This window comes from Syngnathus acus, chromosome 4 (assembly GCF_901709675.1).
Source record: "Syngnathus acus chromosome 4, fSynAcu1.2, whole genome shotgun sequence".
In the NCBI taxonomy this organism is placed as follows: Eukaryota; Metazoa; Chordata; class Actinopteri; order Syngnathiformes; family Syngnathidae; genus Syngnathus; species Syngnathus acus.
This window is the reverse complement of record NC_051090.1, coordinates 2,469,203-2,482,585: the sequence shown is the minus strand read 5'-3', so window position 1 is coordinate 2,482,585 and position 13,383 is coordinate 2,469,203. Positions and strand designations below refer to the sequence as shown.

The 13,383-nt window shown below is 46.5% G+C and overlaps 2 protein-coding genes across 2 annotated transcripts; one reads left to right on the top strand and one right to left on the bottom strand.

Moving 5' to 3' along the window:
• The first annotated feature begins 228 nt into the window (after nt 1–228).
• slc9a7 (solute carrier family 9 member 7) lies at nt 229–9,227 on the top strand. Its single transcript, XM_037248670.1, has 17 exons — nt 229–244; nt 330–688; nt 1,094–1,299; nt 1,371–1,448; nt 1,907–1,983; nt 2,153–2,265; nt 2,399–2,504; nt 2,849–2,990; nt 3,185–3,290; nt 3,359–3,447; nt 3,779–3,892; nt 3,966–4,077; nt 4,150–4,303; nt 6,572–6,635; nt 6,969–7,051; nt 7,202–7,307; nt 8,361–9,227. The coding sequence occupies exons 2-17, from the start codon at nt 442–444 to the stop codon at nt 8,598–8,600; spliced, it is 2,037 nt and encodes a 678-aa protein (XP_037104565.1). The 5' UTR covers nt 229–244; nt 330–441; the 3' UTR covers nt 8,601–9,227.
• Nucleotides 9,228–9,832: 605 nt separating this feature from the next.
• Nucleotides 9,833–12,657, bottom strand: chst7 (carbohydrate (N-acetylglucosamine 6-O) sulfotransferase 7). Its single transcript, XM_037248681.1, has 3 exons — nt 11,764–12,657; nt 11,169–11,649; nt 9,833–10,609 (listed from the first exon to the last, which is right to left on the bottom strand). Exons 1-2 carry the CDS (start codon nt 12,562–12,564, stop codon nt 11,182–11,184), a joined length of 1,269 nt encoding a protein of 422 aa, XP_037104576.1. The 5' UTR covers nt 12,565–12,657; the 3' UTR covers nt 9,833–10,609; nt 11,169–11,181.
• Between the last annotated feature and the right edge of the window lie 726 nt (nt 12,658–13,383).

Here is a 13,383-nt window from a genome sequence, read left to right as displayed (position 1 = left end):
TTAATCATATGAGCTTGCATCTTTCTCATGTTCACTCACATTTACCAATGCAAGGGTTACTATCCAGATACATATGTGTCTATCCCTGTGCCACCATCTTTCTCTACTTTCAGGAGGCAAAGTCCATATTGTGAGCTTCCTGCTTGGAATTGGACTAGATTGCAAAATCAGCCAACAAGACAAAAAGCCATGACTCAGTTGCCTCGGGGTGATGTTGGTGGGCGTCTCCATCCGTACACGACTGGTACCCCCCCCCCCCCCCAACCCCTCCTCCCCTTCCACGCAGACGATTTGGACACTGAGTCGCGCGTGTCTACTGTGCCTTTAAGCGAAGGAGCTGAGCGGCGTGTGGCAACGAGTCAAGCGGGGCTCTCGGTGCGTGCTTTCCCGCATTAATATGGCGTGGAGGGCGGCGTGAGTGTGCAACATCCTCCCAGCGCCATGGCCGCATTCCTCGCGACGACGACGATGATGATGACGATGAATGTGATGGCGGCATCCGGGCAGGAGGACGCCGCCGCGTTGGAGGACCTTGCCACGGAGAAGGAAGCCGAGGAGAGCCACCGGCAGGACAGCGTCAATCTGCTGACCTTCATCCTGCTGCTCACCCTCACCATCCTCACGATATGGCTCTTCAAGCACCGGCGCGTACGCTTCCTGCACGAAACCGGCCTGGCGATGATTTACGGTGAGGCGTGTAGCTTTCCATCCATCCATCCCATCCATCCATCCATCCATCCATCCATCCATCCATCCATCCATCCACCATCCATCCATCCATCCAATCATCTGAACCGCTTATCCCTTTTGGGAAAATACATTACTGTATTTACATTAGTGGTGGGAAGTCACAAATACTGTGTAGATTTCCAGTATCGCCAACTTTACAATTTGTTTTTCTGATAAATGTTTAGTTTTACTGGTGAACAGATATCTGTACTTTTCTGTTGGTCTGAGATGTTCCTTTCCTTAGATTTATGATGATGTATGCTTTGGATCATGAGATATTGGTTCCCATAGAAGGTTCCGTCCCATCACTTGTGCTCCTAACTGTTGACCGACTGCCCCCCCCCCCTGTCTATCTTTTTGGTAGGCCTGCTGGTGGGCGTCATCCTGCGTTACGGCATCCCCGCCACCAGCTACCACAACAAGAGCCCCCCCAGCTGTGCGCTGACCAAAGGGCCCGCCAGCAGCAGTCTACTGCTCAACATCAGCGGCAAGTTCTTTGAGTACACCCTCAAAGGCGAGATCGATTCCCGTGACATTCACAACGTGGAGCAGAACGACATGCTGCGCAAGGTGATGTCAAATCAAACAACGCAAACAAAATGTCCTCAACTGACCCTTAGTGTCCTCTTTCTATCTCTTAGGTTACCTTCGACCCGGAAGTCTTCTTCAACATTTTGCTGCCTCCCATTATTTTCCACGCCGGCTACAGCCTGAAGAAGGTGAGATTTTTTTATTTTTTTTATTTTTGGGATCACGTAAAAACAATTTCTCGGGCAGCCATCTTTGTAGTCCTTCTGCACTTGGCTTACGTCCAGACTTGCATCATGCTTTTAATTAAATAACACTGGAAAAATAAAACAGTCAAATGAAATGGAAAGAAACTACCATACTGCAATATCTGCGTGTTGGACGTGTGCCTTTAAGGGGCGTGGCACTTGCCCTTTAAAACCATTACGTAAGTGCTTACCGGGTTAAAGATTACATCGAGACGTGCTGGTGTTTGATCTAAAACTTGTCAGTTTGGGCCATCAAGTGTCCCCCCCACCCAACCCACTAAAAACACACACATGCTTGCAGTTTTTTGCTGACATCCAGGTCATGCATCCGGCACAAATATCCTGCAGTAAATAGCAGAACATTTTCCCTGACTAAGCACATTTCTTATTCTCCTTTTTAGAAACATTTCTTCAGGAATCTGGGCTCCATTCTCACCTACGCATTCCTAGGCACGGCTGTATCGTGTTTCGTGATCGGGTGAGAGTCCATGAGATTTTTTTTTTATGGCCAGCCTATGAGCAAAAGTGTTGGGACCACACAACAATACACTACCTTATATTGCCAGCATGTTGCAATAGTACACTGGTTGTGCAATTCTATTTTTGGACCAACTGATGGACTCTAACCGTTTGTATTGTCGTCGCAGGAATTTGATGTACGGCGTGGTCAAACTGATGCAAGTGGTCGGCCAGCTGAGTGACAAGTTCTACTACACTGACTGTCTTTTCTTCGGGGCCATCATCTCAGCCACCGACCCAGGCATGTGACTTGACTAAAAATTCATCCATATTAGTAAAATTGTAGATCATTTGGAAGTGGTCTCTTCATATTTCCAAAGTTGTACAAGCACATACTTTGTACATGGCACATTAAATTTGATTTTTTTATTTAGTGACAGTGTTGGCCATCTTCAACGAGCTGCACGCGGATGGCGACCTGTACGCTCTGCTGTTCGGCGAGAGCGTCATGAATGATGCCGTGGCCATCGTGCTGTCCTCGTGAGTTTTTTTTTTTCAAACCTTTCTTGCCAACAAGCACCGTAGGTTAAAAATATGAAGACATCTGTACTTAAATACCTAAAAGAAATCCCCCAAAATTTCCAAAACAATACTAAAACAATATTTACATATATAGGAAATAATTGACAGGCTATTGAAACCCATATGAAGATGTGTCGTCCTTTGGCTCCCTCTAGCGGCAAGAGTGCGTAACACCCCTTGCATTGTCATGCTGCACATTTAACCCATGCAATGAATACGTTTCAGTAAAGCAAAAGAATCAATTAATAATAATGAAAATATCATATCTTTGTTTTTTCTTTTTTTTCCTCCCCAAATGTCAGCTCCATCATGGCCTACCAGCCCCGAGGCGCCAACACGCACATGTTCGACGCCTCGGCTTTCTTCAAGTCCGTTGGGGTTTTCCTGGGGATTTTCAGCGGCTCCTTCATGATGGGTGCCGCCACGGGAGTGGTCACCGCTCTCATATCCTTTTCTTCAATCTTTTAAGACAAGCTATAAAAAGTCTACACACCCCTGTTCAAATGCCAGTGATTAGAAGAATGAAATCTATCATTGTTTCTATAACTGGAACAACTCACCAGATGGCGCCAAAGCAAGAATAGTCAATTGCAAAATGTCGGTGAAAACATTCCTTAACTGTAATCCTGGTTCTGAACGTGACCAAATTTACCAAGCTGCACTGCTTCCCCCTGCTGGAGACGGCCCTCTTCTTCCTAATGTCCTGGAGCACCTTCCTGTTGGCGGAGGCTTGCGGATTCACAGGTGAAGACGAAAAGCATCGTAATTATTTTGTCATGATGGCCGAATCAGCGAATATCGTGTTCCTGCAGGTGTGGTGTCTGTGCTTTTCTGCGGCATCACTCAGGCACACTACACCTACAACAACCTCTCCGTGGAGTCCACCAAGCGTACAAAGCAGGTAAGTGTTACCCTCCATGTTTTTTTTGGGGGGGTAGACGACCCACATACTCGCAGACATCAGTGGACAGTGTCCCCAATGCCAGATGGCCCAACGATCTGCCTGCTGTGACCTTAATCGCCACCAATCATCTGACAGGACATCCCTCCTGACTCTGCGGCTGTTCAGCCTGTACGCGGATTACACACACAACATGTTTATATTTGACAGAAAGCAGGGGTGCAATAGAAATATACAATTGCATCGCAGGTCACAATATTAGGGACAGTGGTGCCGCAGTTCACGCCGTTGTTCCTCATGAAATGACCTTTTTGCCATTTGTTCTCCGCAGCTCTTCGAGGTCCTTCACTTCCTGGCTGAGAACTTTATCTTCTCCTACATGGGCTTGGCTCTGTTTACTTTCCAGAGCCACGTCTTCAGCCCTATCTTCATCACGGGTGCTTTTGTATCCTCAAGAACTGTTGCCTAAAATGATTCGGGGGGGTCGTAAAAATGTCTTAACCAAAATCACCTGCCAGATTGCCATCTTCCTGGGACGAGCCTTAAACATCTACCCGCTCTCCTTCCTGCTCAACCTGGGCCGCCGACACAAGATTAAAGGAAACTTCCAGCACATGATGATGTTTGCTGGTACGTCTTTTCCTTCTTGACCAAATGCGCACCTTCAAAATTGCCACAATCGATTGTGACCCTGATTTGCAGGACTGCGCGGGGCGATGGCGTTCGCCTTGGCCATCCGCGACACGGCGACCTACGCCCGACAGATGATCTTCACCACCACGCTGCTCATCGTCTTCTTCACCGTGTGGGTCTTTGGAGGAGGGACCACGCCCATGTTGTCTTGGCTGCACATCAGGTGACATGTCACGACACGCTATATTCACAACATTCTCATTCAGTTAAGAGCTCATTTGACCAATGAGGCGAGACTTTCTCTGATTGGTCGTCCAGAAGATGGTGCAAGGGTGCCCAATTTCCATCTGTATGGTTCTGCCTTGGAATTCCTGCATATTTAATTCCTGCATCTCATTCTGATCCACCCCCAAAATGTTAAACCCGTTTTTTTTTACCAAATAAAAAAACACTTCACTTTCCAAGTACCACCATAATGACCGACATTAAAATACAGAAGCATAGCGGGCCTAAGTGTTCATCAAAACAAGACTTGGATTGTATTCCTAAAAAGTGTCTCTGTATCATTATGCAGGATTTAAACATCAATACCGCATAACAATAGGGATTCTTTTTGATGTATTCCACTAAAAAGTGAAAGTCTGCTGAACTGTACTTAGCTTGTGATTGGTTAATGTACTGCCAGAGGGAGCCTGCATGCACACCTCGGGACTCGTTGAGTTTGATGACTAATGCTTGCTTCTAGCCTCTTAGTATGAGTATTGCAACGCACACAAACACACGAGGGAGAGCTCCTAAAGCGGATTAGGCATCTGTGTGTGCGTGTGCAAAAAAAGAGGCCGTGTTTAATATGACTAATGCAGCCTGGGTGCGAGGAGGAACCATTGTGTTGCCGTGTAGCACTGCCAAAATCGCCCCCTCTTGAACCGGTTGCCATGGCAACGAGGACATGCTGCTGCTGCTGTAAGCGCTACATTGCTGTGATGATGTTCGTGGCCATCACCTATCAGAATATTTGAAATTCTGTCAGTAATAAATCTGATATTGTTTATTATAATACAGATTAATTGTTAGAAAAAATATAGTTTTTAGTTCCCTATATAATACCAGTGTGAATCATAAACACGGATCAATTAATAACCCCTCATCATTTTCACATCTTATTTATGTGTGTGGAAGCTGTGAAAGAGGAAGGCGTTGTTTTGACACGGCTTCCGCCATTTTGGGCCGCAGACCAAATAGGACGTGATGAGAAATCACGGATGGCTATGCTGAGACTGAGCGTGGGGCCTTTTTTTCAGGGTCAGCGGACGAGAGGAAGTCAGTGGAAGAGCCTCTTACATAAGTGAGGACGTGTGTTTGTATCTACGTGCGATTTATCTCCCCCTCGGGGGGCCCCATGTCTTCAACTCATGACGGCCTTGTTTTATTTCTTTTTTGCGCCTTCTACAAATGACCCTTCACCACTCCCAAGATCCTGTGTTTGTGTTACTGAATATCCAACCTCGAAGCCAGTTTCACTTAGCCACACGGAATTTGTCTATCACAAGTAATCCCAGAAAGAAGTCTCAAAAAGTCTTATCCCGAAAAGTTAACACGAAGTCTGCCATTTTGCTAATAAAAACGCTAATAACACGATGCTACGTAGTTAGCTCTTGACTGAACGTCCTCCTCGCAAGTGAAAATATTTAGCCCCCGAAGCCAGTTTCAAGTAGCAACAAGAAATTTGGTCGGCACGTCTATCATGAGAAACTACAGGAGAAAAAAGTCATTCCTGAAAGAACAAAGAAAGGCTGCCATTTTGGTTGGAATGGCTTGCTGTTGAATTTCACGCTTGGGTCTTGATAAACATAATTTAATTTAGTGAAATTGATGTCGAGTCATAGCGAGTGATTGTTTTTAATAGAAGGACTCATAGATGTTATTTTGCTTTCAAGTGGCTGCCAAGGAAAACGTGTGGTTGCCATGGAAACCTAAAAGCAACGGCATATTTCCTATTATTCATTGCTTGGAGAAGTTCATAGAATGCTGCACTTGTCTCTTTCGGCTCCCATCCAAAGAGGCGATTAGTCGACTGCTCCCAAGTTTATGTGAATTAAAAGTGCCCCTCTTGAAAATCCTTCTTGGCCCAGTTTTAATCCCCTCGTGGTGTAAGAGACACTAGAGGGGCAATTATTTATACACGTGAGGCTCTGACATGGATGTTTTTTTTTTCCTATGCAATATATTTTGCTAGTGTAAGCGATATTTCTTTCTTTAGATATATGAAATAACAATAAAAAAAAAAAAAGCTTTTTTGGACATGCAACTAGATTGACTTGTCTAAACTCCTCCGGCATTGCTTGCAAACTCAGAAATGTGTGTGTTGTTGAAACAGGAAGTTGTGGCTTTAAAAAAAAACAAAAAAGACAACACATTCAGGGCGTGTATACAGCATAAAGCTCTAAAATGAGAATTTATGAGAAACTGGTTTTGTCTTTCTGTGTTGCAGGGTGGGAGTGGACCCAGATCAAGACCCGCAACCTTGTGTCGACACCTTCCAGGTCCTACAAGGGGTGAGTGGGGTATGGAATGATTTATTTCCTAAGACGTACATTGTGACATTTTGCGGGGCTGCTATGTGAGAGCGTCCAATCACAATCCCATCTCATCCTGTGGTGAGGCGAGGCCTCACGTTTGTGTCTTACTTACGTTGACACTTTTAGTTGTGCTTCTGCAATTGAAGAAAGGAAGAAGACTCGAAAATAGTTCAGCCCGTCAAATTAATAGAGGCCAGGTTCTTAAAGAGACAGGACGCCTTTAATTCTTGTGCGAGTGATCTGATCATTTGAATATCAAATATGCAATTTCGAGTGTTTTTTTTTGTTTTTTTTGTTTGAAATGTGCAGGATGTCCCCCAGGGTGAAGGACAGAACAAAACCAAACAGGAGAGCGCCTGGCTCTTCAGGATGTGGTACACCTTTGATCACAAGTATCTTTTTATATGGTAGGGAAATAAGAACTATATTTCTATTCTTGTCGATTCAAGATAAGATTAAATTAATGGAGTTAGAATCCGAATGAATGAGAAGACAAATAAAGTGACAGAAGGGGTGAGTCTTTTTCCTTAAGAGCCGTTCAGCTACTTGAAGCCCATCCTGACGCACAGCGGCCCCCCGCTCGCTTCCACGCTGCCCGGCTACTGCGGACCCCTGGCCAGCTGCCTGACCAGCCCACGCGCCTACGAGGTCAGTCAACAACTTCTCCGAACAAACCTACTTTTTGAGTATGGAAGCCTGTTTGTGCCGAAGTTAAATAAAAAAAACAAAAAAAAAAACAAGCGAGTACATAGGCAGTTAAACAGAACCTTCATCATGAATACATTTTTGAAAATCCAGCTAATATTGGTCACATTTGTTGCTAGGCAGAATTCATGAAGGATCATTAGGTATTTATTTCTTTATTTATTTGCAACATTTTACACAATAGCTTGTGGCTAATGCTAGCATATGAATCAACTGTAATGTGTCACAATGTGGCGGTGCAGTAACAAAAGCACATCTGAGGCGAAAAATCATTTGTCTTTAGCCTCAGGAAGTCTTCCCTTGGGAATACTGAAGCCTTTTCACTGAGGAGAATCGGAACATTGTCCTGGTGTTCCCGCCTCCTGCCAGCAAATGCGTACAAAGGAGAAAATGGATGGTCAGAAAGGCTTTTTATTTGCATTGCGTGGGCACAAAGGGCCTTTTTTTTCTCCCTGCTTCTCTGCACTCCCTCAGCGATCATCTAAGACGCTGCATGTGCTTGGTCTCATGGAAAGAAAAAAAAACACTTCTCACCACAGGCTAATAAATTCTCAACTTTCGGCTTCTACTTTTCCGCTCTACATTTGCCCGTCCCATTGTGTTCCCGACGTAATTGTCCCGTCCGTCCCCGCCTGTTTTCCGACGTCCCGCTGTGTCCTGCGGCCCGCTATTGATTGTCAGCTATCAATGAGAGAGTGAAACCTCGCCCCACAACACAGGCAGGAAATGCTCCAATGAGTGTCATCGGCATGTGGCCTTCAGAAGAAATAGAACCCGAGTGTCGCTCAGTAGGGCGCGGACCTCCTTCAAGCCTCACTGTGTGTTTGTCCAGCTGTTTGCTCAATGCTCCCTGGTTAATGGAAAAAGAACAAACTCCAGGGGGGGGGGGTTCTAGAAATGGTGTTGCACTTTCCTAAACAGAAGACAAACTTCATGTTCATTAAATCTATTGCTGCTCAATTCCATCCCATGTTCACTCCGGATCTCCTATTCCAGAACCAGGAGCAGCTGAGAGACCCGGACGGCGACGACGGCGACCTGTCCTTCACGTTCGGCGACGCGGCCATCGCCACCAACGGGCTGTCGGGTGACGGCGGAACGACCGGGTGGAACGCCAACGGAAAACGCAGCGGCAGCACGTCCGAGGAAGCTCTGGAGCGCGAGCTGGACTCCCGAGAGCAGGAACTGCTGAGCCGAGGCACCCGCTTGGTTTTCCCCATCGAGGATCACATCTGATAAGCACTCGATGTTCTTCCGAGATATGTTTTATTTTTGTCAAATTAGGCCAAATATGACTTTGAACATTAATAACGTTGACCACATTGTCTTAAAAAAAGAGAAAAACTCAAGATGAAGCAATTATCAACATTTCCTCCGCCGAGGAACTTGTTGCCATCATCCCTGTTGGATTTCTCTGGAATGTGAGTAGACATCGGCCCATGATTTCGCAACGATTATCATTATCAACTTCAAAATATCGGACTATGGGGCAGGGAATGCATTGCCCCTCCAGACGTCTCTATTAGCGCACCACCAGCTGACGTGAGATAACAAAAAAGCTTTGCCATAATGAAAATTTGTCACAACGACCAGCTTTGTTATGTCTTATGACTGTTAACATTTGCAGCTGTGTGTCTCCAGGCTTTTTGAGCCTTGGCGGAGGTCGAACATCAAGCCTAAAAAAGCATAAGGGCGCGGTTCTTTTTTTTTAGATTTTTTTTTAGACTATTGTAATGAATCAAAAATATCTGCATGAAATCCTGTTTGCTGGTTAAATCCCCGCCCGCAGACCCAAAATTTAGTTCAGCTTCTTTGGCACTTTAACATCACCAGCCTTATTATTACTGACCGATGAAGCATTTTTCTTTTTTTTTTTTAAAGGGCTGCAGGCAGTAGATTTATGAAAAAAAATTCCCCCAATAATCCCTTTGAAAACCCAAATGTGGACATTGGCCTAAAGGTTTAATTAGTGATCCCTCCCCTAACTCCTCAGTAAACAATTTGATCACAAAAGAGCAAAAAGTATAACATGGCTTGGCACTAAGATGACTTTTTGTAGCAAGAGAGGAGGAAAAAGGGCCTCAACGTGATGAAGATGCATGAGAGGCTTCCTGTTACGTAACGCGATGCAGTTTGCGGCGGGGGGCTGCCGCCACGTCACGTCACGTCAGGCTGTCACGCTTGCTCCGCATGCAAATAATTGTCCTGAGCAGCAGCCAAGAGTGACCGCTGCTAGTCGATGTTTCACTGTAACGGTCTTTTCAGGACGAAGTAGCACTTACAAAAGAATAAACTCATTTTTGGGACTCGATTGAACCTCAAACTGTTTGTTGTACTCGTTAGCATTGTAGCCAAAGTAAAACTATTGATTAGCAATTTTGCTTTAAACATGTTTCAATTATGCGTGGATACGGATTTTTTTAGGCCGATGCAGATTCCGATATTTGGCAGGACAAAATTCCGATTTCTTGGTTTTGACAAATCCTTTATTGAGGTCACTTTAAATAGTTCATGTCGCTTAAAAAGTATGACAAAACAAAAAAGTCCAACTTGTAAAGTTGATCATCAAAACATCCATCATCTGGATGCAGGCCGTAACACAATGGTTTGAACACAACAGGATAGATATAAATAATCAGGATTACGATTGCAAAGGGGCTGGAAAATTCACAGTAAATTTAAGCCAACTTTTTCAACCCTAATCAGTACCATTTGTTTTGTGTTTTAAGTCATTGGAAGGACAGGGGTCGGAAAAAAAAAAAAAAGTCCCGCCCATGTGAGTGTTTTGTCAGTGTGGTGCTGCAGCAGCTGTCCAGATTCCTCCGAGGCTAAGAGGCCTTGGAATTAGGTGGAGGCGGGGGAGGAACAAGACTTCCTCACGCAGGCCCCTCAAAGCACACACATTGGAATCTCCTTGAACTTTCCAGTTAGCATGGTTAGCAGATCCACTTAGCTTAGTCATGGCAAGGTGAAGCTGATGCTGCCACCTCTGATCCACCCAACCTTTTGCAGGGATTTAGAGTAGGTAGGGTTAGTGCGACTAAAATCGAGCATTTGATGCATCAAGCAGCCTCCTGGCTGCTGCTGAACAGGGAAAAGTGGTAAGAGGCTCCCCAGTCTTTGAAGCATTCCACTTTTTGAGTTCTTCCTACTCCTGGTCATGGTCTTTGTGCGCTTGGCTGCTCCCAGTCAGCTCTGCTCTAACTGGACATAGACTTTTGCCCTCAGCCTCGACTTGCAGGCCCTGGAAGAGAGGTGCATGAATGTATTTTGACGATAAAGTAATAAAATAATTTTTTTAATACACTTTAACGCAAATAAAATTGTATCCTATTATTCGATGAATCGATAAAAAAATATTTGATCATCACAGTCATATTTAGCACAAGCTGAGGGAGGAACAAGATACGTTTTGTGCGAGAAAATAATGGCATTCTTGCAGGCCTGCTTTCCTCAAGGCTGCGCCTGTCCGAAGCTGCCGGTGACATGCTGGTAACCCAGGGGGGCGTATAGCCTGTCACGGCCAGCCGCGGACAATGAAGCCCCTTCTTAGGGGCACGAGCGCGAGGGCCCGGGCGACACCCTCAGCCGCCCGCGGCGCCGACCCCCGAGGCAGCCACTCGACAATGACACCTTTATCAGAGGAAGGCCGAGCCAAATAGCTCCCACTCGGATGGAGTTGATTCCTGTAGAGTATTTTCAACCTGTCGCTGACTTTCACCCCAAGTATCCACTTTCAAAAAGTGAGAAGGTATGTTTTGCCTTTTTAAGTTTGATGGTGCCAAAGTTACAAACTCTTCTCACCCGTACGACCTCCTCATGTGGTTTTGTCCGCGCCGTGCTTGGGGTATCCGAGCTGCCACATGACCTCGCTGCAATAGGCTTCCACCTGGTTGATCTGCTCCACGCTGAGCCTCTCCCTCCAGGCATAGATGGCCTCCTTGGCATCCCGTGACGAGATGAGGAAGGGCCGGTCCGATGAGTAACCGCGGCCATGGGTCATGTTGAGGGCGAAGCTCTCCAGCGCCGGCGACGAGGACAGGTTGGAGAAGCGGTAGAGCTTCTTCAGCTCTTCGGCCGGGTGCAGGACCAGGTCCTCGTAGCGGACCCGGTGGTAGCTACGGCGCACCCAGGGTGGCGCGTTGGTCACCAGCATCATGTCACCCAGCCAGTTGTCGCAGATGAGCTCCATGGCGCTGGAAACGTAGCTCTCGGCTCGGTTCATGCGGTTGTTGGGCACAAGCAGACGCTTGTACTTGTCGTTGTGCTTCTTGCTCCGCAGCACCTGGAGGAGCAGCGCAGATTTTTTACATGCCTAATATTACAGCAGCTAAACTATTTTTCTCATCTATAGGGTACAGATGGATCAATGCCCCCACCACCACCCCCCAAAAAATACCTGGATGCTCTCCTTCACCAGAGCCTGCTTGGACTTGAGGCGAGAGTTGTGCACGGCTCTCGGGTCGCGAAATAGCTGCACAATGTGCAAGTTGACGCCCGGGTCCTTCATGAGGGGCACCAGGGTGTTGAGATCCAGAACCCGCACGCCCTTGATGACCATCACCGGGTACTTCTTGCACTCCCGCTCCAGCTCGCGGATGTCCCGCTTGGGGCACTTGGCGCAGCGGTCCTCCTGCACCAGGCCGACGCGGTGGCGCTGGTGGGCGTCGCACAGCGGCTCGGAGCACACCACCTTGTTCATCTTCCAGCCGAAGATGAAGGCGGTGGTGAGGTTCTGTGAGCCGGCGTACAGCTTGAGCACGGAGAAGTCGCAGCGGAATAACGCGCTCAACATGTCGCGCACGGCGCCCTGCAGGCTGCCCGCGTCACCGGGGTACAGGGCCTGCCAGATGTGCCACATGGGCTCGTACAGGTAGAACACGTCCGGGTGCTGGTTGAACAGCTCGCCGAGGAACGACGAGCCGGTCCTCCAAGTGGCGTGCAGATAGATGTGCGTGCGAGATTGGCCGGGCCCGGGCGGCTCCGTGCCGTTTGCGCCGTCCACTTTGTAGCCGTGCTCCCACAGCAGCGCCACGGCATTCTTCAGGTCCGAGCACCGCGACTGTTGCTGCTGCAGAAGCCCATGCTTGGCGCGCTGGACCGAGCGCTCCCCGAAGTCGAACACATAGGGGATGAGCAGGAGCAAACCCGTGTAAGCGAGGATCAGAATCAAATATTTCTTCTGAAGCCTCCTCTTCATCGCGCTGGCTTGCACGCGTCGCTCGCTGGAGCTCCGCTCGTTTAATGTGCGTGCGTGCGCCAAGCAGACGACTTGTGTGGCACACTCAAAATCAAGCGATGGGGAGAGAGGCGGGTGGAGTTAGTTGCAAAATGAAGGCGGGGTTTGTTTCACGCTAAAGTTGCTAAATGACGTCCCTGATTGTTGCTCAAAGTTCCTGCATGCAGGTTTTTATTTTGGCGAAATGACTTTGCATCAAATAAAATATAGGTAAATACACATTTATAATCATAGGTTGCACTGAAATCATATGGCGCAAAAGCCATGAAATATCGCAGTTTTATAGACGAGTGCTGATACTTTTTATTTCTAGTGAATATTTATTTTATATGATACAGTCAAATTGTGAACATGTGTTATAACGTAATATGGTGACCTCAGGATCAGACTTCACATCCAGCAAGCCTGCAATTAGGGGTGAGGTGATATGTTTATCCTTTATGAAGTCATCAAATTGTATCTAGCCAAAGTTGAGTCATGGAATAAAGACGTATTCCTCACTTCTGCCACAATAGTGTTATTCAGTGAGTATTATCTCATGGAGATTGCAGCAAATAATGAGACAGTAAACCCATGTGTTTGTTATCATAAATGCATGCTTGATGTTTCTAAAATACGAGTTTGTGTCAAAATCAGTAAAGAAGAACGAAGACGCGTTACTGCGCGATGCATTGTGGGAAAATGTGATTCAAAACACCAATACAGATTTTTATTTTATCATTAAGGTTTAGATTTTCTTGTCACTTCGCATTTGATTATCATCAACATGTTATATGTTGT